This window comes from Sus scrofa, chromosome 1, assembly GCF_054392235.1.
Source record: "Sus scrofa isolate SSC_HxYL_T2T_F1_AM1 chromosome 1, Sscrofa_HxYL_maternal_Yorkshire_Landrace_v2.0, whole genome shotgun sequence".
Classification (NCBI taxonomy): domain Eukaryota; kingdom Metazoa; phylum Chordata; class Mammalia; order Artiodactyla; family Suidae; genus Sus; species Sus scrofa.
Genome location: NC_139383.1, coordinates 234,576,998 through 234,602,943, shown reverse-complemented (window position 1 = coordinate 234,602,943; position 25,946 = coordinate 234,576,998). Strand labels below are relative to the sequence as shown.

The 25,946-nt window shown below is 45.1% G+C and overlaps 1 protein-coding gene across 1 annotated transcript; it reads left to right on the top strand.

Annotated features, from left to right (window-relative positions):
* The first annotated feature begins 1,596 nt into the window (after positions 1–1,596).
* KLF9 (KLF transcription factor 9) lies at positions 1,597–25,683 on the top strand. Its single transcript, NM_001011504.1, is given in 2 exon segments — positions 1,597–2,101; positions 25,454–25,683. Coding segments are annotated over 2 exon segments (735 nt in total).
* The last annotated feature ends 263 nt before the right edge of the window (positions 25,684–25,946 follow it).

The window sequence follows — 25,946 nt, the reverse complement described above, 5'->3', positions numbered from 1 at the left end:
GATTTTAGTCTCCATTTATTTGAGGGAGGTTACAATAGTTTCAAAGCAAAATGAAGACAGCTTATTTAGAATAAATTGCACGAGGGAAGGAGAGGAATTAAGAGGTATCACAAAAGTAAAGATGGGGTGTTTCAAAGTAAGGATAGCCAGGCAGTATAAAAACTATGCTTTAAAACAGAACTTTTGTCAGCTCTGCATTTATAAGAGGAATTAGTCATAGTTAATGCATTGGACGGAAAAATCTTCCCCAAAGTATTCTGTATCCCAAAACAGAAAAACAAAACAAAACAAAACCAGATTGATGTTTTCTCATTTGTGTTTATTCTTGAGCAACTTGGCCTGACATATTTAGTTGTTTTTTTTAATTATAAACTCACGATGCACTTATTCATCACCCATGCTTTCCCATACATATCTCAGTTTTACTACTAACAACACAAAGTACAAGGATATGTTCAGTTTCACTACAGCTCTTCGCGTTTACAAGAGTGGAGCGCTTGCCTTCAGAACGCCCTTCTGATTGGCTGAGCCTATGTTAGTGACATCAACCAACTTACTTTTGATTGGAAGGTTGGTTGCTGGGACTGTAGCGTTTGCAGGAAGTCACTTAACTCTTTGAGAGCTGGAAAACAAACTGAAGTTCTCTTTTGTCATTAAGAACAAGCGCAACTGAGTAGGGAAGGTGTGTCCCACAGCTCCGAAAGCTGGATTGTGAGCCAGGAGGTCTGGACCAGCTAAGGGGTTGAGAAGCACTCCAGAAGATGCGCGACTGCTTTTTTGCAACCTCTCGGCTGTTACCCTTTTAAATGTCAGCGTTCGAGGCTGTAGGGGTAGCACGAGGCATCGAAACGGAACAGTCGGATTGGCCGCATGTCTCAGTTCTAGACGCACCTCTCCACCGAAAGGCCGTTCTGACTGGCAGGGGGAGAAAGTAAACAGAGTTGAATCACCCTCCCCACTGGCCAATTGGAGGGGGTTTGGATTGTGACGTGATGGGATTCTGCGAAATTGTTACTGAGCGAGAGAATGCCGGAACGGTGCGGACCGGCAAGAGCAGGGTCTCAGAAGCCGTCAGTGGACTGGGGGAAAAGTGTCTCTTAGACCTGGCGCTAGGTCCGGCCGTTGCCACCCGCATCCAGGTGGTCGGGTGAATGTCCTGGGGCTTTGGCTCGACGGAGAGGCGGCTGAGGGCGTGTACCTCTCTTGCAGTTTCCTCTCTCAGCGCCTCGGGGGCGTTTTTGGTCGAATAAACTTGCGACCGCCACGTGTGGCACCTTTCCAAGGGAGCCGGCTCGGAGCGGCCGGCGCGCCCGTCGGGGGTATAGCGCCCGGCGCGGGGCACCATCGGCGGCGAGAAGCGGCGGCGCAGCGAAGCCCGGGGCCGTGGATGCTGCGTGCGGAGGCGCTGCCGGTTACGTAAAGATGAGGGGCTGAGGTCGCCTCGGCGCTCCTGCGAGTCGGAAGCGCCCCGCGCCCCCGCCCCCTTGGCCACCGCGCAGCGCCGCGCTCATCGTCCGAGGCCAGGGCACAGCGAGCCGAACCTCTGCAGCCACCACCAAGTTTGGCCGCGTCGCTGGGGCTGCTGTCGCCCGCACCATGTCTGCGGCCGCCTACATGGACTTCGTGGCTGCCCAGTGTCTGGTTTCCATTTCGAACCGCGCTGCGGTGCCGGAGCATGGGGGCGCTCCGGACGCCGAGCGGCTGCGACTACCTGAGCGTGAGGTGACCAAGGAGCACGGTGACCCGGGGGACACCTGGAAGGATTATTGCACGCTGGTCACCATCGCCAAGAGCTTGTTGGACCTGAACAAGTACCGACCCATCCAGACCCCTTCGGTGTGCAGCGACAGCCTGGAGAGTCCTGATGAGGATATGGGATCCGACAGCGACGTGACCACCGAATCTGGGTCGAGTCCTTCCCACAGCCCGGAGGAGAGACAGGATCCTGGCAGCGCGCCCAGCCCGCTCTCCCTCCTCCACCCTGGAGTGGCTGCGAAGGGGAAACACGCCTCCGAAAAGAGGCACAAGTGCCCCTACAGTGGCTGTGGGAAAGTCTATGGAAAATCCTCCCATCTCAAAGCCCATTACAGAGTGCATACAGGTTAGCGGCGTCTCCTTCTTCCCGCAAGCTCTGGGGTTAGTTAACCTTTGGCCGGGCAGCCTTTCTGGGAGTTAACAACGCACTTGGCCGAAAGGGTGCAAAAATTTTGGATAAGATGCTGTTTAACTCTTAAAAAAATTGAACTGTGTAGAGACAGAAAGCTCACTCTCTTCTTAATCGTCCCCAGCCTCTAGAAGCCATGGAGAGCATTAACCTGGCGGGGCGGAGTGAGTGCTGAGCGCCAGCCCCCGTGCGTGGCCACGCGGGGAGTGGTGCCTCCCCTCCCTGTCCCGCCCCGCCCCCCCGCCGGACTCCAGCACCCGGCGGCAGTGGGGCCACCCCACCTGGGCAGACGCTGACGGGGGTTGAGGGACACAGTCAAACCACTGTGTTATCTTTTATTTTATTCTCTTGTGGGATTGCAGCGAAGTGGCCAAACCTGGGGAGAAGCGGCGCACTTTACAGGGAACCTTTTAGGAATGACTAAGGGTTCGCTGGTTTAGCTGTATGCTTGCTACTTTTCAGGCCTTGCCAAGGTGCTTTTAAATTTGGCCAAGAATCCCCAGAGAGCTTTAAAATAATACTGCTTCAGGCAGCAGATGAGTTTGATCAAGTGATGGTTTGTTAACTTCACGACTAGTTAGCCTTTTAAATGAGAGATTCAGAGAGGATTTTTCTCCACGTGATTTAGGTCGCACCGGGCGGCCCTTAGCAAGGAGGTGTGGTCCTTGCCGAGGTCAAGGCTGATAATGAAGGTTGGGATGTTCTGGAGGCCCCAAGGAAGGTTATTTCCCAGGGAAAGCGAAAGGCAGGGCTGACCAGAGGCATGTGGCTGAGACATCCGCAGTATAAAATGAGCTTTAGAGACTTACAGGGGCCTTGGTCAGCCAATTCTATTGGTTCTGTTTAACATATTCAGAAAAAGTTGGAAAGCATTCACACTTGGCCATGCTGTCTCACCATCTTTAGTAAGGGTCCTTTACAGTGCTGTTCCAGTAAGGAAGCACAGTGCTTGGTCTTCTCATGAAACTCCTTTTCCCTCTGTCCTATGACACCATGTTTAAGAGGAGGTTATTGGAGTTACTTGGAAAGTATTGTCGTTTTTTGGGATAATTGTTGGTACTTTTAAGATGAGGCCCTGGGCTTGTGGTTTCAACATGATCATTGGTTGGTTTGGTTCTGTTTTGCTTTTTTTAAAAAAGGCCACGTAACTGCATCTCGTATTTTATTTCCTTTGGAAAGTGTTTCTTGTGGAGGTGGCTGCTGGCACAGGAGTAAAGCTGAATTTCCTCCGTGGTTAGTGCAAAATCAGGTTCTGTTTGGGGTAGTCATCTAGGTTGCCGTAAAACAGCACATTTCAAAGTTTCTATCTGTAAGTGTTGTTGTGCCTGAATTGGGGCATGTGACCTTTAGAGTGGCTCCCGGGGTGAAGCAGGGGTATATTAACTGGAGGGTGTTACTCACCAACAGCTGTTGGGCGGGCCTGGCTGTGTCAGCCATGTTCCCGAAGTTCAGTTCACAGGGACACCCACTGCCACCTTGAGCAAAGGCACTTTCTCCTTCAGGGAGCTGCCCAGTCGTGCAGTTGGGGAGGCCTGCAGGGCTTCTGTGTGAGCTCCCTGAGTCTGTCCAACTCAAAAACGATTCCGGCATTCTGGACCACTCGGCTGAGTGATTTTCTCAGGCATTTATAGAAATGGCTGCTTATGTGTGCGTGCATGCGTGGTGCTCTTTAATTCTCCATGAGGCAAGTCAGCTCCGCTGTTTCAGGAGAACCTTTTACACAGTCCAAAGTGGAAAACGAAGTAAATGTTAATCCCATTTTAAATGCTACAGTCTTTTGAAACTAGTGATACGGCGATTGCAGGTGTCTTATTTGTTTGAGGGCTTTGTAATGCTAGGACACAGTTCAACAAAAACCTTGGCCTCCACAGAGACTAACAGAAGTGTACTCCTGCTAGAGAAGGTATGTGTAAAGGATACTCTAAATAAGAGACTTGAAGGAGGGCTCACGCATTTAGAAGTTTCCATTCAGCTTCGAGGTAGATTGTCTTTGGGATGGCATATCAGCTTGATTGGGGTGGGGGGGGGCAGGTATTAAACCCAAAAGGTAGCCAAGAGATAGCAGTTGAAATGTCTGCATTCTGTGAAGATTTTAAGAATTAAAATTCCAGCCACGCCCCCTGCTCATGGCCCAAAGAATCCCTCCTATTGCTTACTCACCTCCTCCTAGATAGGGCCTGACACAGCTGCCACTTCTGTAGAACCAATGGCTTTAGGAGTTGAGCCACTTAAACAAAATTGTGTTTAATTCAGTGCAGTTAATTCTAGAGTACCTAAGAGAAAAAAACAGTTTTGAGGTGGACTGAGCTAGGTTCTTGATTTGTCTTCCTCTTTCCCAGTTGTGAGACCTTAAGCAAGTTCCTTGAATTCTGAGTTTGTAAGCTACAGGTCTGAGGCTGAATTTTCTTTACAAATTTGTTTGGCCTGGCCAGCCCAGGGTTTATAAAAATTCAGTTACTAACATGGGAAAAAATCAGGATTTCCGGACAAATCCAGATTTCTGGCTTGGAAAATCCAGTGATCTGGCAGTAGTGGGCCTGAATTCCTGCCCAGCAACAGTTGGCTTGAACTGACCATTCTTTATGTGGGGCAGTGTCCCTTACTGTTCATCATTAACGTGGTCTCTGTTGGCAGTTAAGTTTGTAGTCTCTTTGTTTGAGCCTCAGTTTTTTAATCCACAAAACAGGGTACTATCTCTGAATTCAGGTTCTTGTACAAAGATGAGATCATAGTTTGTATGTAATAGGCAGAGCTTAAAAGCAGGAGACCTAGGAGAAACATTTTTAAGTAGCATGATACCTTACATTTTCTAACACTATGCTTACCTTGTTTTTCTTCAGCCTCTAGATCAGATATCTTCTTGGGTGATGTATCTCTAAAGTTTAAGCAGTGAATCCATGGTTAATCTGAAAAAAAAGGGCAACAAATACGAGCTTTTCTGTCTCCAGACTTTTTGGACACCTTAGGATATATTTATTGTTTCAGATTAAGTATTAGACTCACTGGAATACTTTGCCTGAAAAAATATTGAGCTTATTAATTGAAAATACAGCCAACTTTATCTTGGCATACCCACATCCACACCCACATGCTACCCCCACCTCTGGGCACACACCCCAGATTCGCCTACTCAAACTCACTCCCAAACCCACCTATCCCATGTCCTCTTAACCTCTCTAAGAGCATGACAAAGAAAAGAAGAATAGAATTACCCTAAGTTTCCTGACTTTGCAGTCACCTTGCACAGAGAGAGAGGGAATCTTTTGGAGAAGTAAACAACTACATCCACATTCCAGATTGGAAGTCATCAGAACCAGCTGATATATAGAGTCATGCTAGGTGGACGTCCCAGTGATGGAAACCTTAGCCCTTATTTCCACACCAGGTACCATTTTATGGTCTGTTTGGAGGGACTTAAACCCCCAGATGGTGACAGTGGGTAGAGCTTAAGGGTACTGGTTACAGGATTCTGAAAACCAGAAAGCCCTCAATCCCAATCCTCACACCCCAGTTCTAGAGAAACAAAATTTTTTTAAATGGTACTTTTTTTTTTTTTAAATAGAACAGAAGGAAGTTTATGTAAAACAAGAAGAGAAAAGAGCTCCAAAAAGCCAAACAGTGGCTGTTTATATTTCTGTTTCTCCTATTTAAACATTCCCCTGGGCTACTTAGACTATCTGGTGGAGGAGGCCTTGGGAGGTCCCACCACGGAAGTTATCCTCTGAAAAGGAAATGGATTTTCTGGCCTCTCCAGGAATGCCCATCACTGACTAGCTCTAGCTCAGGTGGACTTCCTCCCCTGAAACTAAAGTTTTAAAATTTTGCTCATGGAGTTCCCATTGTGGCACAGCGGAACCGAATCTGGTGTTGGCTGTGAGCTGTGGTGTGGGTCACAGACATGGCTCGGATCCTGTGTTGCTCTGGCTGTGGTGTAGGCCGGCAGCTGTAGCTCTCATTAGCCCTCTAGCCTGGGAACCTCCATATGCTTCAAGTGCAGCCCCCTGCCCCCAAAAAAGCAAAATTTTGCTCACATAGGAGCCAGGCCTGCTCTGTGCCTCATGAACTCCTCTTCCTAAATTGCTGCAAAAAGATTTGGCTTTTTGGTTCAGGACTATCTAGTACCATCAGAGGTATGAGAAGGATCTACTTCCACTACCCAGTAGGCAGGAGTTCAGGGACAGGGCAAGGTCTTGAAGTGGCCCCTGGGCAGCCCATTAATTAGCACCTGCCAATTTGTTACCATTTTACCACTTCTCTTCATGAGTAGAAAGGAAGCCCTGTGCCTTGATCCTTAAGGAAACATCCTCTCTGCCCGATTCTTCTTTCCAGAAGGCTGCCCGAAGTGATGTGAGTGGTATTTCATAGCCTGACATGCTTCATCCAAGAGGGGCCTGCACAGATGATTGTTTTCCTACTCTTTTTTCCACTTTCTCTTCTCCAAGGAGATTAACTTTCCTCCCCCATAATTCCCCCCATCCCATGACGTTTTAGTACCACAGATATACTGTAGAGGTGTTTCTGTACTGTGCACCTTTAGAAGGCCACAAACCATTCTAGCAGCCAAGACTTTTCACCTGCCAAAAATTCAACTTTTGCCCCAATGGGGGCAATTTCACTCCTTGCAGCAAAACTGTCTAGACATAGTCTCATGTACCCTGTCAGGAAAAAAATGAGAGCAAAGGACTGCAAATGGGCTCTAGTTGTAGATTTCATGGATGGCCTGAGAGGTTTGCTTCTGGGTTTCAGACAAGAGGCTAGAAACTTGCTTGATTCTAGGGAAGGATGGCCCACAGCTGCTTGAGCCCAGGCCCACTGCTGCTGGACTCTTCCCCATGGATTGAGGACTGTGGGAAGACCTAACAGTCTGGTCCTGGAGGTGGAAAGGACTGGTTGCTTCCACTTTACTTCCCCGTCTTGGCCTTCGTCATCCACCATCTAGGGCCCTAGCAAAGGCGATGTGTCTCGGAAGACCTGCTGCTGCTGCTGGCAGGATGACTGTTTCACAACAGTAAAGATAAGTAGAGTAGAATTACAGAGTAAAACCATTATTTCCCATGATTTTCCTCCCAAATCTTCTGTGAGTGGTGAGAAGAGAGAGGGGAGGTATGCAAGTGGGGCCCTGGTCAGGGAGGGAGGCACAAGAGTGCATATAGTGCTATTTTGATGGTAACACCCCATTACCTTCAGATGCAAAGATGTAACCTGAGGGAAATAAATTCTTGGGACTCTGAACATAGGGTCAGGTTTACATTCCTGGCTCAATTGTTGATGCTTATCCCAAGAACTAGTCATTCCGCAATGTCTGTGGGAAATTCCCAGATTGAACTTCCCAGGGAGAAACATCATATGACATATCGGGAAAGTGGCTGACAATGGTCTTCCTTAATAAGCTCATTGAGAAGAAAAGTGGGTGGGTGATTTCCCAGTATTCACTTGTTCAGGAGTCCCCAAAACAACCTGACATCGTGCCCTGGGTAGAGTCGGATTTCTTGACCATCATTTTGATTTCTGAATGCCTTATAATCATTAGCATTCTTGATTTAAAAAAAAAAAAAAGAAGCCAGCTTTGTCATTTTCCTTAGTCTTGACTTCCAAAATTTTTCCTTTTTTTTTTTTTTCCCCTTTCCTCTCGGTAGCTGTTCTCTGGCTTGGAGAAAAAGCTTGCAGCATTCCAGGCCTCTGCTGCTAGAATCCTCCCCCACATCCGACCCTCCCACCTTTTCCTAATGTTTCTCCAGCAAGCCCAGCGCCCACTGAAGAACGTAAATTAGTGCCTAGTAATTGGTACAAAAGCACTTTCTGTTTCTATGCAACACACGCAAATAGGAGGGGCAAAGGGAAGGAAAAAACCCACAGATGGTTAAAAGGGAAAGAAATGGGATCCTCTGCAGTGGTCTTTGAGCATGCCTGTTTCTTGCTCCGCCCCACTTTTTGTTGGGAAGTTAGTCACAGGCCTAAGCCTAACTGAGAGCACTTGGTGGCGGCTGTTGTTAGTATCAAAAGAATAGAATTTGGAGGTCGAATATGACCTTGAGGGGTCATCACATCCATCATTTTGTCTGTTAAAAAAAAAAAAAAGTGTATGCTTTTCTTTTCTCTTCTTTTCTTCCTCTTTTTTTTTTTTTTTTTTTTTTTTTTTTTTTTTTTTTTAAATCCTCTCTGATAGACCAGGATTGTTCCACTGAAACTTGGGAGGCAAGGGGAAGGGCCTGGAGGGTTTGAGAACATACCACCTGGATTCAGAGGCTGGCTGTCTGTCCTCTTTGCCCGTGACATTGGACAGAGTCCTGGAATCTTCTGGAGCTTCAGTTTCCTCAGAGGTACCATGAGTACCACGAAGTCCTTTGAAGATGAAGTGCTCCAGGCCAGAGCTTAGCCAAATGGAGATCTTCTTCGTGAATTCTTGGCAATTCTTAGATTTGAATTCTTTTCTGCCGTGGTCTCCTGAGGATTTCAATCTGGTTAACTTTTTTTTTTTTTTTTTTTTTTCTAACTGGTTTAGAGGGCTGCTTTGCATTAACCAAATCAGTGGAGTGAAAGGGCAGAGGTAAAGTCAGCCCAGGGGACCTCTGCCCTCTTATTATGGAAGCAGCACTCTGAAACAGCCCAAGGCCAGCGCCTGTGAGATTTCTTCCTCCTCCCTTCCTGGACCCCTCCTGAAACTTTAATACCTTTTTGGTGCATTAAGGCCAAGAGTAGACATTTGTCTTACCCCAGCCTCAAGCAAATAATAGAACTAATGTTATTATTCCTAGAGAATGCCTTCCCCACTAAGGGAATGAGATGCATCCATTTTTTATGTGTGGGATCTTCTGAGACCTCCTTGCCATTTGTGCTTAATCATGTTTATGATCGTGCACCCACAGGCTTCCCTTATAATCTCGGTTTATCACAAGGTATGTCAGCCTTTGGAGGCCTGAGATGAGAACTGAACATCTGGATCTACAGTCCAAAGGTTCTAGAGCTGTAAGAACCAGTAAGATCACCATCTATGCCCAGGGCCACTGGGCCTTTGAAATTTTTTTTTTAACTGAAATTGAAAATGATCACAGATTTGAACAGCAAAATGAAGTTCATCCCTGATTGAGCCTTTTTTAAAAAGTGAGAAGGTTATTTAAATAGATTAAAATAAAGAGATGGGCCCTTAAGCCGTACAAAATTAATGACAAGGATTTGAAAAGCAGGCAGCAGTATTTCATATTAAACAAAGTGTAAATGTTTTTCCAAGGCGAGTCTCCATACTTTTGGAAGTGAGTGCCTCTCAAAGGACCTGACTTGAACCAAAGTGGGAACCCGTGAGTCAGGCAATGGACAAAAACACAAAGATCCTGCCTAAGAATTATGGACATTTCAGAACTGGAAGGAATCTCTTTTTTTTTTTTTTTTTTGGCTTTTTGGCTTTTTGGCTTTTCTAGGGCCACTTCCACAGCACATGGAGGTTCCCAGGCTAGGGGTCTAATCGGAGCTGTTGCTGCTGTCCTATGCCAGAGCCACAGCAATTCGGGATCCGAGCCATGTCTGCGACCCACACCACAGCTCATGGCAACGCCAGATTCTTAACCCACTGAGTGAGGCCAGGGATCGAACCTGCAACCTCATGGTTCCTAGTTGGATTCATTAACCACTGTGCCATGACAGGAACTCTTGGAAGGAATCTTATAGATCCTTTTTGTTCAAATAGATGGAGGGCAGGGGGTTTTTACCATCTCTCCCTTCTAGGGAGCCAGCTTGGATGAGACAGGCAGTCAGAAAAGCAGAATAAGGCTGTGATAAGGAAGCCAGTGCACCGTAAGGAGCTTGAATGTGAGGGTTCTCCAGAGAAGTCTTTACCTTTAGCAGGGAGGCAGGTGGAGCCAGTAGAACATGGGCTTTGGGGTCCCCCAGACTTGTGTTTGAATCCTGCCTCTGCCACTTTCTAATTATGAGAATTCTCTGAGCCTCATTTTTCCCATCTGTAAAATAGAGCTCAGTAATTATATGCCCCTGGATTTTTATGAGACTTAGTCCAGATGAGGTATTCAAAGCATTTAGGACAGTGTCTCCCTATACCATGTATTATAATTAAAAATAATTTACATGTGTTGCCCAGACGCCCTTGATTTTGTCTGCAATTCCACATTTATCCAGCAGCAGCTCGTGCATTTAAATGGTACTTATTCATTGGGTGACTGTTCCATGCAAATAACTGTTCTAGATGTTGATAGCAGGCACTGTGAATGTTGTGAATAACAGAGATGATGATAGGAGTTCCCACTGTAGTGCAGCGGGATTAGCTGTGTGTGTTAGGTGTGCTGGGATGTGGATTTGAGCCACACAGTGGGTTAAGTGGTTTAGGCTACAACTGTGGCTCGATTCTGATCATTGGCCTGGGAGTGCTATGTGCCTCAGGACAGCCAAGAAAGAAAAAAGTGATAATGATAGTGATAATTATAAATTATTAATATTAGTGGTAACTATATTAATTGTATTAATAATGATAACATCCGGCATGTATTACATGCCAAGATCCAAGCCAAATGGTTTACATACATTGTCACATTTAAACTCCCAGAAGTCCTATGAGATGGGGAAAGTACTCATTCTTATTTTACAGGAGGAATTGTAGTTAGTTAACTTAGTCCAAGGTTACTCTGAAGTTTTCCTAATATGTTTCTAGGTGCTTGGAGCTGCACATGAATGCTTGTTGACCAGGACCCTTTGGGTTTTTGCCAGTGGGAAGAGACCCTGTGTTTTTGCAAGACTCTCTTGGATTTGCCCCAAAGCCACCATTGTCTCAACTCTTGAGGCCTAGCTCTGACTTGGGATTGGTTTTTATGAACCTTGGTAGCAATATCTGCAGAAACCATAGACCTGACCAAACCTATCCTGTATTTCCCAACAGCTATCCAAAACATGGGACCTTCCACTTGAAAAAGACTCAGTTCTGGATCCACAGCTCTTTTAATCAGGCCTTTTGGTTGTAAGCAACAGAACTCCAACTTGGACTGGCTTAGTAAAAATTAGCACTTTATTGGTTGCAGTTACTCTTGCTTTTGGGGGTAGCTCTTGCTTCAGGGATCTCTGGATGCAAGTGCTCAGTGTCTGCCTCTCTTCCTGGCTCAGCTTTGCTGTCCTCTGCTTTGGCTTCATTCATGGGCTGACTGTCTCTGAATGGCGGTAAGATGGCTGCCAGCAGTTCAGACTCCCATTCTGCCAATTCAGCAAGCCCAGTGGAAAGTCAGCTCCCCTTTCCTAATGATTCTAGCAAAGTCCCGGGCTTCAAGCTTCATAAATGAATTTGAATTTTGTGCCTGTTTCTGAAACTCAGTCACTGTGGCACGGCTGGGTCACAGCCAACCTCTGGGCCTGGGGTATGGAGTCACCACCCCTGAGATTACATAGACTCAGAGTGGAACAAGGGTGCTTTCCAAAAGGAAATTCAAGGTGTGCTTTTTATTGCCAGAGAGGCAAAACCAATGGCTGGTCACTCTGTCTACACATTTGGAAATAAACTGAACTACTGGGTTTTCTTGCTTGCTTTCTTTTTTTTTACCACCTGGTAGTATATGGAGTTATTTCTTTTTTTTTTTTTTTACCACCCGGTGGTATATGGACTTCCCTCAGTTGAGACCTACGCATGTCAGATCCTTGTCTCACTGTCCCACTGTGCCCCACCAGGCCTCAAACCTGTGACACAGAGCTCCAGAGATGCTGCCAATCTCTTTGTGCCACAGTGGGAACTCCTGGAACTACTGTCTTTTTGGGGGTTTTTTTTGTTTGTTTGTTATTCCAAAAGACAATGACAATGTTTTTCCTCCACATTTCGTGTTTGAAGAGAAAGAGCTCTGAACTATCTCTGTAGTTCAACCAGTAATATAGCTACCAGGACATATACTAAGTGGTCTTTGTAGAAGATGGATTATTATTGTTATTATTATTTGTCTTTTTGCCTTTTCTTGAGCCGCTCCCGCGGCATATGGAGGTTCCCAGGCTAGGGGTCGAATTGGAGCTGTAGCCACCGGCCTATGCCAGAGCCACAGCAGTGCAGGATCCAAGCCGCATCTGCGACCCACACCAGAGCTCACGGCAACGCCGGATCCTTAACCTTCTGAGCAAGGCCAGGGATTGAACCCGTAACCTCATGGTTCCTAGTCGGATTCATTAACCACTGTGCCACGATGGGAACTCCAGAAGATGGATTATTTCAACAAGTATTTCTTAGGCTCAGGCTCAGGCCCAGAGGCCCTCCTCAGTGGATGTTCTAAGCTGGTACCCAAAGCCTCACATGGAACATGTGTGGTGACAGCAATGTGATCCGCAGAACCATTCACTGGGTCTTAATTCCAGTCTGTCTATTTTAATGCCCAGAGAAATAAATTGTGTTTACAGGAATGTCTGTCCCCCTGTGTGCTAATGGATAGAGGTCTTGTCTTTACAAAGATGAGCTGTTTATATGGTGGTTCCCATTGGGATTCAGAAGTCTATTCAGTGTGCATAATGCCCAACAAAAACACCATAATAAATCGTAAGAGGCAAAAATTAGATCTTAAAAATAACTTACAAAAACACATAAAAATGACTTAAATCCCCATGCTGCCATCATTCTCCAGTGCTTTTGTACCATTGCTGTTTTAATGAAAATAAGCAGAATGACAACCAAACAGCTGCTTTCTCTCTTTGGCGTTGCAAATCATAGCCTAGGCCAGCCATAGGATGCTTGTCTGCTGAGCATTAGCCACTGAAGCAGGGGTTCCCTGGTGTGAAAGAAACATGGGCTGTGCCCCTCTGACCTGTGTCATTTCTTCTCAATGTCCTGCTTGTGCCCAGATTTTAAAGTACTGTCCAGGCATGCCTGCCCCCAGAGGGCTGAGAGAGTTAGGCGGGGGCTGTTTGGTAAGAGTTGGACAGCTCAACCCTGCCATTCTTCATGGTCTTTCGTGACCATTAGTGGCTCACTCTGTTAAAGCTAGAAAGATCTGCTTTATGGTGACCCATGTGGCATGTATGAATAGGATCTATAGTCATTGCAGCCTTACTCTGGTGCTAGCAGTGTCAGAGGTTGAGCCCAGAGAGAAAAAGCTGGACACACGTGCTGGAGCAACAGCAATGGTCACCCTGAGTGCCATGACCTGGCTGGCAGGTAGAGGAGGTATTCGCCGACCAGGCAATGGTCTTGTCTCTTGTGTTTTCCTGTTTTGCTTGTCGTCTTTTCTGAGTCAAAGGCTTCAGCTCTCTGGATGGCAGTTGCCACCAGGCTGGAAGCTGTGGGTGCTACATATAATGTTACCTAAATACATACACAGAGAGGTTATCCTTGTGTTTGCTAAGGCTGCCAAAAGTCTCGGTGGCCCTTGGAAGGCAACCATGTGCATTGGGTAAGAATTTCCCAGTCATAAGCCTGCGGTGTACAAAATGGGAACTGCTAGTAGCCAGAACTGAGTTCTCAAGCCCTCCCACCCCACCACCATTTCTGCTTTTGGTTGACCAACTTTATTTTGGCAATTCAGGGTCCCTCAGTCTCTTTGTGTTGTTTTATTCTCTTTTGGGTACATGTTGACAAGATCAGAGTTCTCTGTCCCTCTCCTTTTGCCTTTCTTCCTGGGAGTGAACTGTTTGATGGGCAAGAGCCTCACCTCTTAGCATCAGTGGAGGGCTGTCCACTTGCGTGGCATTCTTTGACCTTGGCGGTCTCCCCCAGGTTATCATGCACCAGGTGGGGGTCCCGGTCCGCACATGTAGGCGTCTTCTGTACAGAGGTGCAGGCATTAGATCCCTGCTGTGTGCCTCATCCTCTTGTGGCATCCTCCCAACTTGTACCATCTCAGGAACACACAGTCCCCTCCCCCACCCACATGAGGAGGGATGGGAGAGAAACTTTGAGGCATCCACTTGAGACCCTTTTCTCAGCATGACTGCCCAACTCCTTGCATGCCCTGGCGTGGGTGGGGACTTCCCTATGGGGACAGGCTGCAGGCATGGGGTGGGCCATGCAGCACTGGCTGCTCTGCCTGGTGCTACCCAAGCCTGTTTCTAAAAGGAGAGCAGAGAACACCTGCACTTCTCAAGAAACCTCTGCCTCTGTTCCCTAAACACAGCCCCTCCAATTTCTCTCTCTCCGGCTCAGATCTCAATAGGAAGCTCTGGCATATTAAGAGAGTTTAAGGATTTCAAGGTCTGCCTAACATTTTTAAAACTCTGTCTTGAAACTTCATGCATAGCAACAACTTACTTGTTTTAACCTGTCTTTGCCCTCCCCGAGGCAATGTATGTGGAAGGGAGAGCCTAGGAGTAAGATGTTTAGAGAAATAGGAAAAAGGCTCTCTCTACACTTAGTTAGGTCTTGTGTTCTTCTTTCACTTCTAAACTCAATACTAAAGCAGGAATTTGAAAACTGGTTCTGATTTAAAGTTGTCCTGGGAAAGTCAGCAGCCCTCTGACTGGGCTTCATCTGAAACAGGACAGATTTGAATTAGATGTCATTAAAAAAAAAAAAAATCACTCAAAATGCAAAGATTCTAAGAATCTACCTTCCTCAGCCTTATTTTGGCATCAAACATATGTCCTGTTCAACATTTAGTGCCTAGTAGATTATTTATTTATTATCTCTCTTTCCCACAAAGAACTGGGCAGAGGCAGCACAGTCTGAGATAGGAGCAAGAACGCACATGTAGGAATTGGCCAATCTGGGCCTGGACCTAGCCGTGTGGACATGGGGCGTGGTCCCCTCACCTCTCTGCCATTGCGGAGTTGCTGAGGTGGGGGCCAGGTAACAGAGACATCAAGTCACAATAATACACAGGAGGTCCTGCCATGGCTCAGCAGTAACGAACCCCACTAGTATCCATGAGGATGCGGATTCGATCCCTAGGTTTGCTCAGTGAGTTAAGGATCTGGTGTTGCTGTGAGCTGTGGTGTAGGTCACTGACACAGCTTGGATCCCACATGGCTGTGGCTGTGGCCTAGGCCAGCCGCTACAGCTCCAATTCAACCCCTAGCCTGAGAACTTCGATATGCTGCATGTGTGACCCTAAAAAAAAAAAAAAAAAAAAAAAAAGTAATGGTATATAAAAAAATTTTTTAACTTATAAAAAGAAAAAAGGCATAATGACATATGTCTTGCTGACCTAAACAGTCAAGACTCTATTGTCTGCCACCTTTATTTCTGAGTTTCTGGCATCATCTCATAGGTAAGTTGAGTTTGGGGATGTGGAAGCAATACTTGGACAGACTTGCTTCCGAATACCTAGACACCAGCTTCCAGTGAGGAAGTACTGCGGGACAGATGTTACAGACGCCCACTTCTCAGTGCAGAACCTCAAGAATGGGACGGGCTGCTTTCCACAGATAAACACAGGGACCAGGAAGTAAAATCTCACATCCAAACTCTATAGTGACTCTGTTGTATCAACAAATGAAATGTAAAAGGAAACCAAATCACAATAAGGATTCAGAGAGAGAGGCCAGAGGCAAGTGGTAATGGAATGAGATGACATTGGGGCAGGCATTTATTCTTCTAAAGCTATCAAGAATTTTTACTTTTTTAGGACATCAACCTGTGTAGGTAGTAGCAAATATTTCTGGAAAACAGGAGGTTTTTACTTCTTGATTTTTTTTTTTTTTTTTTTTTTTAGGGCCACACCTGCGGCTTATGGAGGGTCCTAGGCTAGGGGTCAAATCAGAGCTGTAGCTGCTGGCCACAGCCACAGCCACAGCCACAGCAATGCAGTGATCCAAGCCATCACCTACATCATAACTCACAGCAATGCCAGATCCTTAACCCACTGAGTGAGGCCAGGGATCGAACCTGAGTCCTCAGGCGTACTAGTCAGATTCGTTTGTGCTGAGCCACAATGAGGACTCCTACTTTCTTTTCTTTTTTCTTTTTTTTTTTTTTTTTTTTTTGTCTTTTTGCCATTTCTTGGGCCGCTCCTGCGGCATATGGAGGTTCCCGGGCTAGGGGTCGAATCGGAACTGTAGCTGCCAGCCTACGCCAGAGCCACAGCAACGCAGGATCCGAGCCACGTCTGCGACCTACACTACAGCTCATGGCAACGCCGGAACCTTGACCCACTGAGCAAGGCCAGGGATGGAACCCGCAACCTCATGGTTCCTAGTCAGATTCGTTTCTGCTGAGCCACGATGGGAACTCCAGGACTCCTACTTTCTTGATTTTTGAGCTCTATATTAATTGGGACAATTTATGTAGGGCAATGCAGAGTTGGCCGAATGCAGATGATGCCTACCTCCTATCAAGTGAGTGTGTGCTTCTGCATGTGGGTAATGGAAATGAAAAACAGTAAAGCAAAGGCTCACATTTTGTACCTGCAAGTTAGTATTGCTTTATTTTGGGGAATGAGGACTGATGGTAATGGACAAGGGGGTTTCAGTGGCCTGGGGAGAGGACTAGTGCCCCCCACCCCGGAACACTGCACAGGGCTGTGGGCTTTGCATGTCTGCTCCTCTCCCTCCCCCTACTTCCTAAGTAGCACACTCCTTGGTAAGGCAGTCCTGCCATCTCTGCCTGTATCACTCAGTATTTGAAGAGAGATTCCTGTTTGTTCTGTAGGGGCCATTTTCCTTTCACATATGGAAGAAGCAGGAGAGGAAGAGTGAGAAAACATGTAGTTTATCCTGAAAGTTTCTCACTTTCTAGCAATTTAAGAAGGAAACAGAACTATTCTCCTTCCTTTGGTTTTGGACACTGGAGTCTATTTCGCAGTAGCGTGTAAACTCTCCCTCCCCCACCGCCCTTGTCGCCACCCGACTCCCCACATGGAGTAGATTCTTGATCAACACATTCGTGGAAAAATCTGAACTCGTATGCATCACTGTTGCCTTTGTTTTGTGTAAGGCTTTTCTGACTTCTCATTATAAAAGCAGTTTGTACTTTTGCTTTTAAAGAAATCAAAAAATATAGGGGAAATATTATAAAAAAGAGGTTATCTCTTCATCTGTAGATAATTACAGTTCATATTTTGTATATGTTCTTCCAATATTTTTTTTCTCCGTAGATATTCATAATATACATACACAGCCAATCATACACTTCTTCCTTCCTTCCTCTCTCTTTTTCTTTTTCAGCCACACCCATGGCATATGGAAGTTCCTGGGCCAGGGATTGAATCCGATCTGGAGCTGCGACTTAAACCACAGCTGCAGCAATTTCGGAGCCTTAGCCCACTGCGCCAGCTGGGGATCGAAACTGCACTGCTGCAGAGACAATGCCACATCATTAACCCAGTGCGCCACATCAGGAACTCCGCTGCTCCTTTCACTTAGCTGTGAAAAGATTGTTCATATCTTTTGTACAGAACAGTCTAGTACTTTTTTGAACAGGTATGTATTATTCTGCTGTATGGATCACTATCAAGTATTAAGGTAGTTCCTTACTGTTAGACATTTAGGCTGTTACCAAGTTTTACTTTTCATAAACAATGCTGCTATCCTTGTATATTTCTGTGATCCTGTCTAATTGTTACCACAAATAATTCCTGGGCAAATATATTGCCAGATGGTCCTAGAACAATTATAAATCCCGCTCATGCAGTAGGGGGCTCTTTTCTCAGGTCACCACCAATGACAGGTACATGAACATACTTTTTAACATTTTCACCAGCCTGATTTCATTGGTGTCTTGAATGGCATGTTTTGATTACTTCTGTGATTGAGTGTATCTCATGTTTATATTATTTGGTCATTATTTGTTATTTTATAAATTATTTGCATCCTTGCCCAATTTTATTAAGTTGGGCTATTTAATTTGCTAGTGTTCTTTTTTTTACTACAGATTTAACTTTTTGTCATATGCTGCAATTTCCTTTATTCACTGATTTGGTTCTTAACTTTTTTGACTGTATATATATATATATTTTGCCATGAGGTTTTAATTTTTTTTTAATATTTCAAAACTACCCTTCAGCTAAGATTCTACCATTGGTTTTATGTTTAGAAAATCTTTCCCCATTCCAGGATTCTAAAAATACTCACCTATATTTTCTTTTACCTTTATGGTTTTATTTTTTACACTTATATATATAGCCCATTTGGAATTTAAGTGAAAGGTATAAGGTAGGGATCCAGATTTAATTTTTTTTTAACCAGATATCTATGCCATTTATCATATTAAACATTCCTTTTTCTTCACTAATTTGAAATGAAGTCTTGGATTTATTTTCAGGCTTGACTCTGCTCCACTGATTTGTCTTTTCCTGTGCTGGTATCACACTATCTTAATTATTACAGCTTTAATCATACATTTTAATAACTGGTATTGTAAGTGCTCATTTATTATTATTCTACTGCAAAATTTTCTTGGCAAGTTGAACATATTTATTCTTCCCAATGAACTTTAAAATGATTTTGTCAAGTTCAAGAAAAAGAATTTCTATGGTGTGTGTTAATTTCATAGATGAATTTCTGCAGAATTGCCATAGTCACACCACTGGGCCTTACCATCCAAGAACATGGGAAATGTCCCATTTATTCATTTCCTTTTGTATCATAGTTTTGTGGTTTTCTTCACACAGGTCCTGAACTTTATTGTTAGACTTATCCTGACTGACTATGGTTAGCATATAAGAAAACCATTGCTGTTTCAGACGCTTAACACCTATGAATGCCTTTTTAATTTTTACTAGTTTTTCAGTTATTTAAGACTTTGCAAATAGGAAGTTGTATCCATTTGCAAGTAATTCTTTTTTGTTGTTTTTACTTTTGCTGACAAAGCAGAAGACTTTATTGGGAAGGGGTGCCCAAGTGGAGAGCAGCAGGGTAAAGGATCCCAGGAGAACTGCTCCGCTTGAGGCTTGTAGTCTCAAGTTTTCTGGGAATGGAGTTAGTTTTTGGGTTGTCTGCTTGGTCCGTACTTGGTCTGGTTCAGGGTCCTTCTTGGTGTCATGTGCATCTCTCAGCCAATTGCACGTCATTCTTATTTTGCCTCCTCCTTGCCACAGTTTACTTCTTATTTTGTTATCTGATTGCACCCACTATATTACCTGAACAACATTAAATAGCTGTAATGTTTGGAGCAGGAGTCCATTCCTGCCTTGAGCTTGACCTCAGTGAGAATGCTATCTTCATTTTAACTATTTGACCTTGCCGGAGAAAGGTTTAGATCTGTTTTTTATCCTGTTGAGAATTTATTTTTCTGATGCCCCAAAAGCTTTTATTAGGGATGTATGTTGAATTTTATGAAATACTGTGCTGGATTTATGAAGGCGGGATGTGTGTGGAGGGTGGAGGTTGGGGTGTGAATTTAGCCTGCGAAAATGAGGCGTAATATCGGCATGATTTTCAAATGTCAAATTATCCTTTTATCACTGGAATCCTAGTAGCTTTTTTGTAATTAAGAAAAACACAGTTTTTCCTCAAGAAACAGCCTTGATTTTGTACATCTGTGAGGAGAAGCTATGATTATTAATTGGCATTTTTAGAGTCCTGTTCTGAAAAGGAGGCCTAATTCCCTTAGATTTGTTTTACTAGATTGAGTTACTTTTGCTTGAAGCAATGGAAGCTTCAGAGTTTGTATTTTTAACCCTCTTGCCCATTTTAAGTTTAGGCCATTTTAGGCTCTTCCATAAAATTGTGGAAGGAGGAATGAAAGAACCAGATGGGGGAGGGGGGGTCAGGAGAACAGGTGCTCTGACCCCAGGCCAGGACCTCAGTGGCAGTCCATCTGAACTCTTGGGGGCCTGGACAGTGTTGGGTATAGCTAGTTAGCAGTCCCTACACTTGCCCTTTCTCCCTCTGTATGGACAACTCACCACTGTTTATTTCAAGACTTTACTGAGAATAAGCTTCACTTGGTATTGTCAACGAATCACCAGGTAAAGTGGAGGCTCCTTAAAGGCAATGAGTCATCGTTTGTGCTAAGTCAGCACGTGCAAAGCCAGCAGACCCCACTCCTCTTCTCTTGAACCCACTGGAGGCCCAGGAGACTTCTGGAGGCCTGACGTGTCTCTGCACAGAAAGTCTTTTACACGTTTGGTACAGTGTTCAGTAGCCGTTTTGATCCAGTTTATTTTATACTCAGAGCTGCGTCTGTCAGTGAGAGGTGCTTAGCTTGTTGCTTAAAGGGGAGGGGAGTGGTGTACAAATAATGAGAATGCAGAGAAACTTGTGCCGTTAACAGCTCTGCTCCAGTAAAGCAGACTTTATTGTGTCACTGCCTCTGGGTGTGTTTTCCTGTGAGGGCCAGAAATAAAGCACTAGGACTTGTCTGTTCTTTTTTATTTATTTATTTTTTTCCTCTAGGAGAATGGTAACTCTCTCATTAATACAAAAGACAAGTTTAAATATTCTTTAGCTGGCACTTGCTTTGTTCTATATGAAGAAGGTTAACCATTCTTTTGGGGCCCTTAGCCCTGAGCTGAAAGGGAGGATTGGACTTGATTTTCTGCCAACTTCAGGATGAAGGGCAGATCACAGCCCCTCCAAGCCCTCTCTTTTCCTCTCTACACATCATTTCTGGTTCCATTCAGCCTTAAATTCTCTTTCTTCTTTACATATGATTTCCCCATTCCATACTTTTTTAGGTTGAAAACATGTATCATTTTCTAGATATCTTCAATTGTTTGTATCTGTCACTAACCAACATGCAGGAATGTATCCCATAGTAGCTTGTATAGACTCGCCACTGACTTAACGAGGTGGATGACTGGGAGTTCCCTGGTTGTCTAGTGGTTAGGATTCAGCACTTCTATCACTGAGGCCCTGCTCTGGGAACTGAGATTCTGCATCAGGCTGCAACACAGACAAAAAGAAGTAAATAAATAAAGAAGTGGATGATTTGAAAGGGCTGCAAACTGTAAATCCCCAAGAAGAATCCAGGTCCCCTGCCCACACAACTGCTTGGCTGGAGCAGTGTTTTATCAGGTGTTGATCTGAGTGCTTTTCCATGGGGAAGACACTCCCCACTTGGCCCAGGATTCCTCCAAAACCCATGAGCTAACATACTTGGCTTTTATTCACCCACTTTTATTATGCATCTGTCTCCTGAAAACATTTGGATTTACAAATTCTAGGCAACACCGGATAGAAGTTCAGGTCTTCAGCTTGAGATCAGGAGTCAGCCAGCTTTCTACGAAGGACCAGATAGTAAATATTTTAGGTCTTATGGTCTCTGTTACAGCTACTCTGCACTGCTGTTGTAGTGGAAAAGCAGCCATAGATAATACATAAACAAAGGAGCGTGACTTTGTTCTAGTAAAACTTTGTATATGGACGTGAACACTTGAACTTTGTATAACTTTCCCCTGTGGCAAAATATTATTCTTCGCTTTGTTTCAACCATTTGGTAAAAACCAAGTTTAAGAGTAGTGTTTATTCCAGGTCAGATTTGGCCTGTGGATTTGCTAACCCTTAATTTAGATCATTGACCAAAAAGCCCCTAATGCTTCTCCAAAGGGTTGGAGAAAAATCAAAATGTTCCTTGAGCTCTTATACTAGCATCTCACTTCCAAGTAGATCTATTTTTAAATGCTTGGAAAATGTAAGCTTGAATTATACACATTGTATGACTCTAACAAAGGGTACAGTTGGCTCTCATTTGCTCTAGGCTCTGTGGGTGGCCCTCTCCTCTTTGAAGCACTCAGGGGAAAAGGATGCTAGGTCAACGAAAGCACCTGGATTAGAAGCAGTAAGAACAGTTACATGACAATTCTGAGGGGCAGTGAAGAGAGTGTAGCCATAAGCTAGATTGAAAGTGAATTCATTGGGAATGGACCCTGATTATATTTGAAATACATGTAAATCTAAGCATAAGTACTTAATAGTTTTCCATCATACACAGCTGATTCAGGTTTCATGACAATTTTCTACTGACTGTCACTTCCAACTTCCTAAAACAGGAAGTGCCTTATTTCTTTTCCAATCTTAGCACACAGTAGAGTGGTCTTCTGACCCACTTTTCCCACAGTGGACATAGATTCATTCAGATAAATTAATCTTCCCTCATGACTCACTTGAAAGAAACATGCGCCAGTGAATAACTAAACCACATTACCACTCCTTCGAGAAAACCACCTCTGATGGCATTGAGAAAACACAGAGGTTTTCCTTTGCATCGCTTTCCTCCCCACCAAATTATCAAGCAGCGGAAAGAGGACTCTAATATAGAAGAAACAGAGAGGGGCTTTTGGTTTGTTTTGGTTGGGTTTTTTACACCTTATGCTGTGAATTCTGACCATTCCTCGTATTTTTTAACAGAATATGTTTAAAAGAACATTTCTTCCATCCATTCTTCATTAGGGTTAGAGAGGACTTTGCTGTAGTCTGATTCTGAAATTCCCAGTGATTCAGGAACTTGAGAGCAAGCTTTGGTCATATGAGTGATCCGAAGGATGAGCAAATGCAGTGCGTGCCCCCACACCCCCACCACACACAGTTGAGGCATTTACTAAATGCTTGGCAGCACAAGTAGCCAAAGTCAGTTGTGACCTTGTCCTTGCCCCAAGAAGCTCAGCCTTGTTGGATTATGACCACCTGCATTTCTCCTTTTGCTCAAATTTCTGCTTAATTGGGTAAAAATGCATTTTGATCCAACATAAATTGCAAAAGTACAGTTTTCAACTCCATGTCATTGGGTTTTTCAAAGGGTTCTGTTTGAAGCTCTTTCTCTTCTCTCCTTTTGGCCCTACCAGAAACTCTTGAGCGTCCTCATGCGTCATCCACCTTGGGTAGGGCCCGGCATTCATCGGCTCGCTATTGCCTTTTGCTGCTGTGGCTTTCAGCTTAGAGCTCTGTGAGGAAATATTTATATCTAGACCTACCTATAGGGAATCCGCTTATACAGATTTGTTTTGCCCACTTCAGGTTTCCCATAGGAGCAAGCAGGTTATATATGGCACGGTGACCATTGCTCTGCTTAGAGAACAGCAACTAACACCTTAGTTATGTATAGATTGTCACGAAGGTGATAGAGGTATTTTGTTGTTGCTATTGTTGTTTTCAAATCTCCGGCCCAGGTTAGGAGAAGCTGGGAGGACAGAATCGTTTCTGGATGACTCACATGCACTACGCTGGACAGCTCCCAGCCCTTTGAGTCTCTCTCTGGTTCCGAAAGGTGGGAACAGGAGTGACAAAATATTCGCTCTTCCCACCTACCTAAAGAGTGTCTGGAGAGTTCTCCAGAAACAAGAGTCTGTGAAGCAGCTGCAATGGGCTGTGCTTGGACAGGTTTGAAGAGTAGGCAGGCAGGTTCTCAGAGCTAGGGGGCAGGGGGTGATACTCACAAGACAAGCAAGCAAGACACCCATCTTAGCAGCTCTTTCTGCTTGTGTGTATTCCCCACAAACATGGACACAGATCCTCCCCTGCCAATCCAGGGATCAAGAAGCCCCTAATGCTAGCCTGATGGTGTCTACAGGGCGGGGCTTAGCTGTGTTTAAAAGGGTCAAGGAGGAGTTCCCATCGTGGCGCAGTGGTTAACGAATCCAACTAGGAACCATGAAGTTGCGGGTTCGGTCCCTGCCCTTGCTCAGTGGGTTAACGATTCGGCAGTTGCCGTGAGCTGTGGTGTAGGTTGCAGACGCGGCTCGGATCCCGCGTTGCTGTGGCTCTGGTGTAGGCCAGTGGCTACAGCTCCGATTTGACCCCTAGCCTGGGAACCTCCATATGCCAAGGGAGCAGCCCAAAGAAATAGCAAAAAGACAGAAAAAAAATAAAAAGGGTCAAGGAGACAAAAGCATGAATCTGAGGCAAGCAGCCAGAATGGGGAGGGATGTGGAAACACTGAAAAGTGTTAAGCCTCTGTCTCCTCATCTGTAAAAATGGGTCACATCTGTGGAGTGTCCTCTAAAAATTCAGTGAGATAATCCATGTAAACCCCTTAACTCTGTGCCTGCACTTGTTACTTTAGAATAATGTTAGTTATTTTATGAGAAATACAGAAGAAAGTAGGACGGTTCATTGGGACAAGAGAAGCTTAGAGAAAGGCATGATAGCATTCTTCAGATAGTTAAGGAATCCTCACGTGGCAAAGGGAATACACTACTTTTTAGTGTTTATTTTTTAAGCTATTTTATTTTATTTATTTTGTGGCTGTACCACAGCATATGGAAGTTCCCGGGGCAGGAATTGAACCTGTGCCTCTCCAGCAACCCGAGCCACTGCAGTTGGATTCTTAACCCACTGTGCCATAGCAGGAACTCAAATTTTTAGTGTTTAGACAATATGATTTAAAATATGGCCTTTGCAGGGAGGCAGGTTTCACATCAGTAAGAGTGTGCTCAGAGATGCTCAGAAACAAGCAGGCTTCCTGGTCAGGTGTGGGGTTCTGCCACCAGACTTGTTCAGGCAGAGGCTGGGTGGCCAAGCACTCAGGAGCTTGAGAGGAAATGCCTGCCTCTGCTGGGAGGCTAGTTGGATGAGATGCCTCAGTTCTTGCCCATCTGTATGACGCCGGGAAATTTAGCAAAGGGCTAAGTATTTTGACTCCTTGGAGAGAATGTGTGAAACCACCAACCACATAGGAAAAAAACTGGAAAATTTAGCTTCCAAGTCTCTTGGGGATCCATTGGGTACAAAATAGCAAGCTCACATTCTTCACTTGGAGAAGATGATTCTCAGCCATCAGTGTTAGTTTATTTGGGGTGCCACAACAGAGTACCACACAGTAAAGTACCTGGGTGGCTTAAACAATGGAAATTTATCTTTCACAGTATTGGAGGCTGGAAGTCCAAGATTAAGATGTTGGCAAACAGAATTCCCATTGTGGCACAGCAGAAATGAATCTGACTAGTATCGACGAGGATGCGGGTTCGATCCCTGGCTTTGTTCAGTGGGTTGGGTATCTGGCGCTGCCGTGAGCTGTGCTTCAGGTCAAGATGCTGTGGCTGTGATATAGGCCAGCAGCTGTAGCTCCGATTTAGCCCTTAGCCTGGGAACTTGCACATGCTGCAGGTATGGCCCTAAAAAGCCAAAAGAAAAAAAAAAAAAAAAGATGTTGGCAGAGTCAGTTTCTTCTGAGGCAGGTCTCCTTGGCTTAGCTTATAGATGGCCATCTTCTCCCAGTATCTTCACAGAGCCTTTGTTCTATGTATCTGTGACCTAACCTTTTCCTATAAGGACACCAGTCATTGGATTAGGACCCAGGCTAATAACCTCGTGCAACCTCAGTCACCTCAGTAAATACAGACACATCCTGGGGTACTGGGGGTTAGGGCTTCAGCATATGCGGTGGGGAAGAGGCACACAATTCAGCCCAGAACGCTGGTGTACAAAGGATTTATCCTGAGTGGTGGGGATTATTGACCAGGACCAACCTTGAGCATCCAGGTTCTTTAACCTGCATCCTTGATTCCCTTCTTTTAGGTGAACGGCCCTTTCCTTGCACGTGGCCAGACTGCCTTAAAAAGTTCTCACGCTCAGATGAGCTGACCCGCCACTACCGGACCCACACTGGGGAGAAGCAGTTCCGCTGTCCGCTGTGTGAGAAGCGCTTCATGCGGAGTGACCACCTGACCAAGCACGCCCGGAGGCACACGGAGTTCCACCCCAGCATGATCAAGCGATCAAAAAAGGCGCTGGCCAACCCTTTGTGAGGTGCTGCCCCCCCGAAGCCAGGGAGGGACTGACCGGGAAGGACAGAGCTACTCCCAGCAAATGGACAGACACGTGGGAATCACGGCCCGAAGAGGCACACAGCCCGCACAGGAAGTCACTGTTCTTTGGTCACTAGTCTAATTTTCCTCTCCCTGCGTTGTTTTTAAAAAGCACATTGTAGCCTAAGATCAAAGTCAACACTTGGTCCCCTTGCAGAGGCAACTTGGAACCACCGTCTCTGACTGTTGGAGGGAAGGCAAAT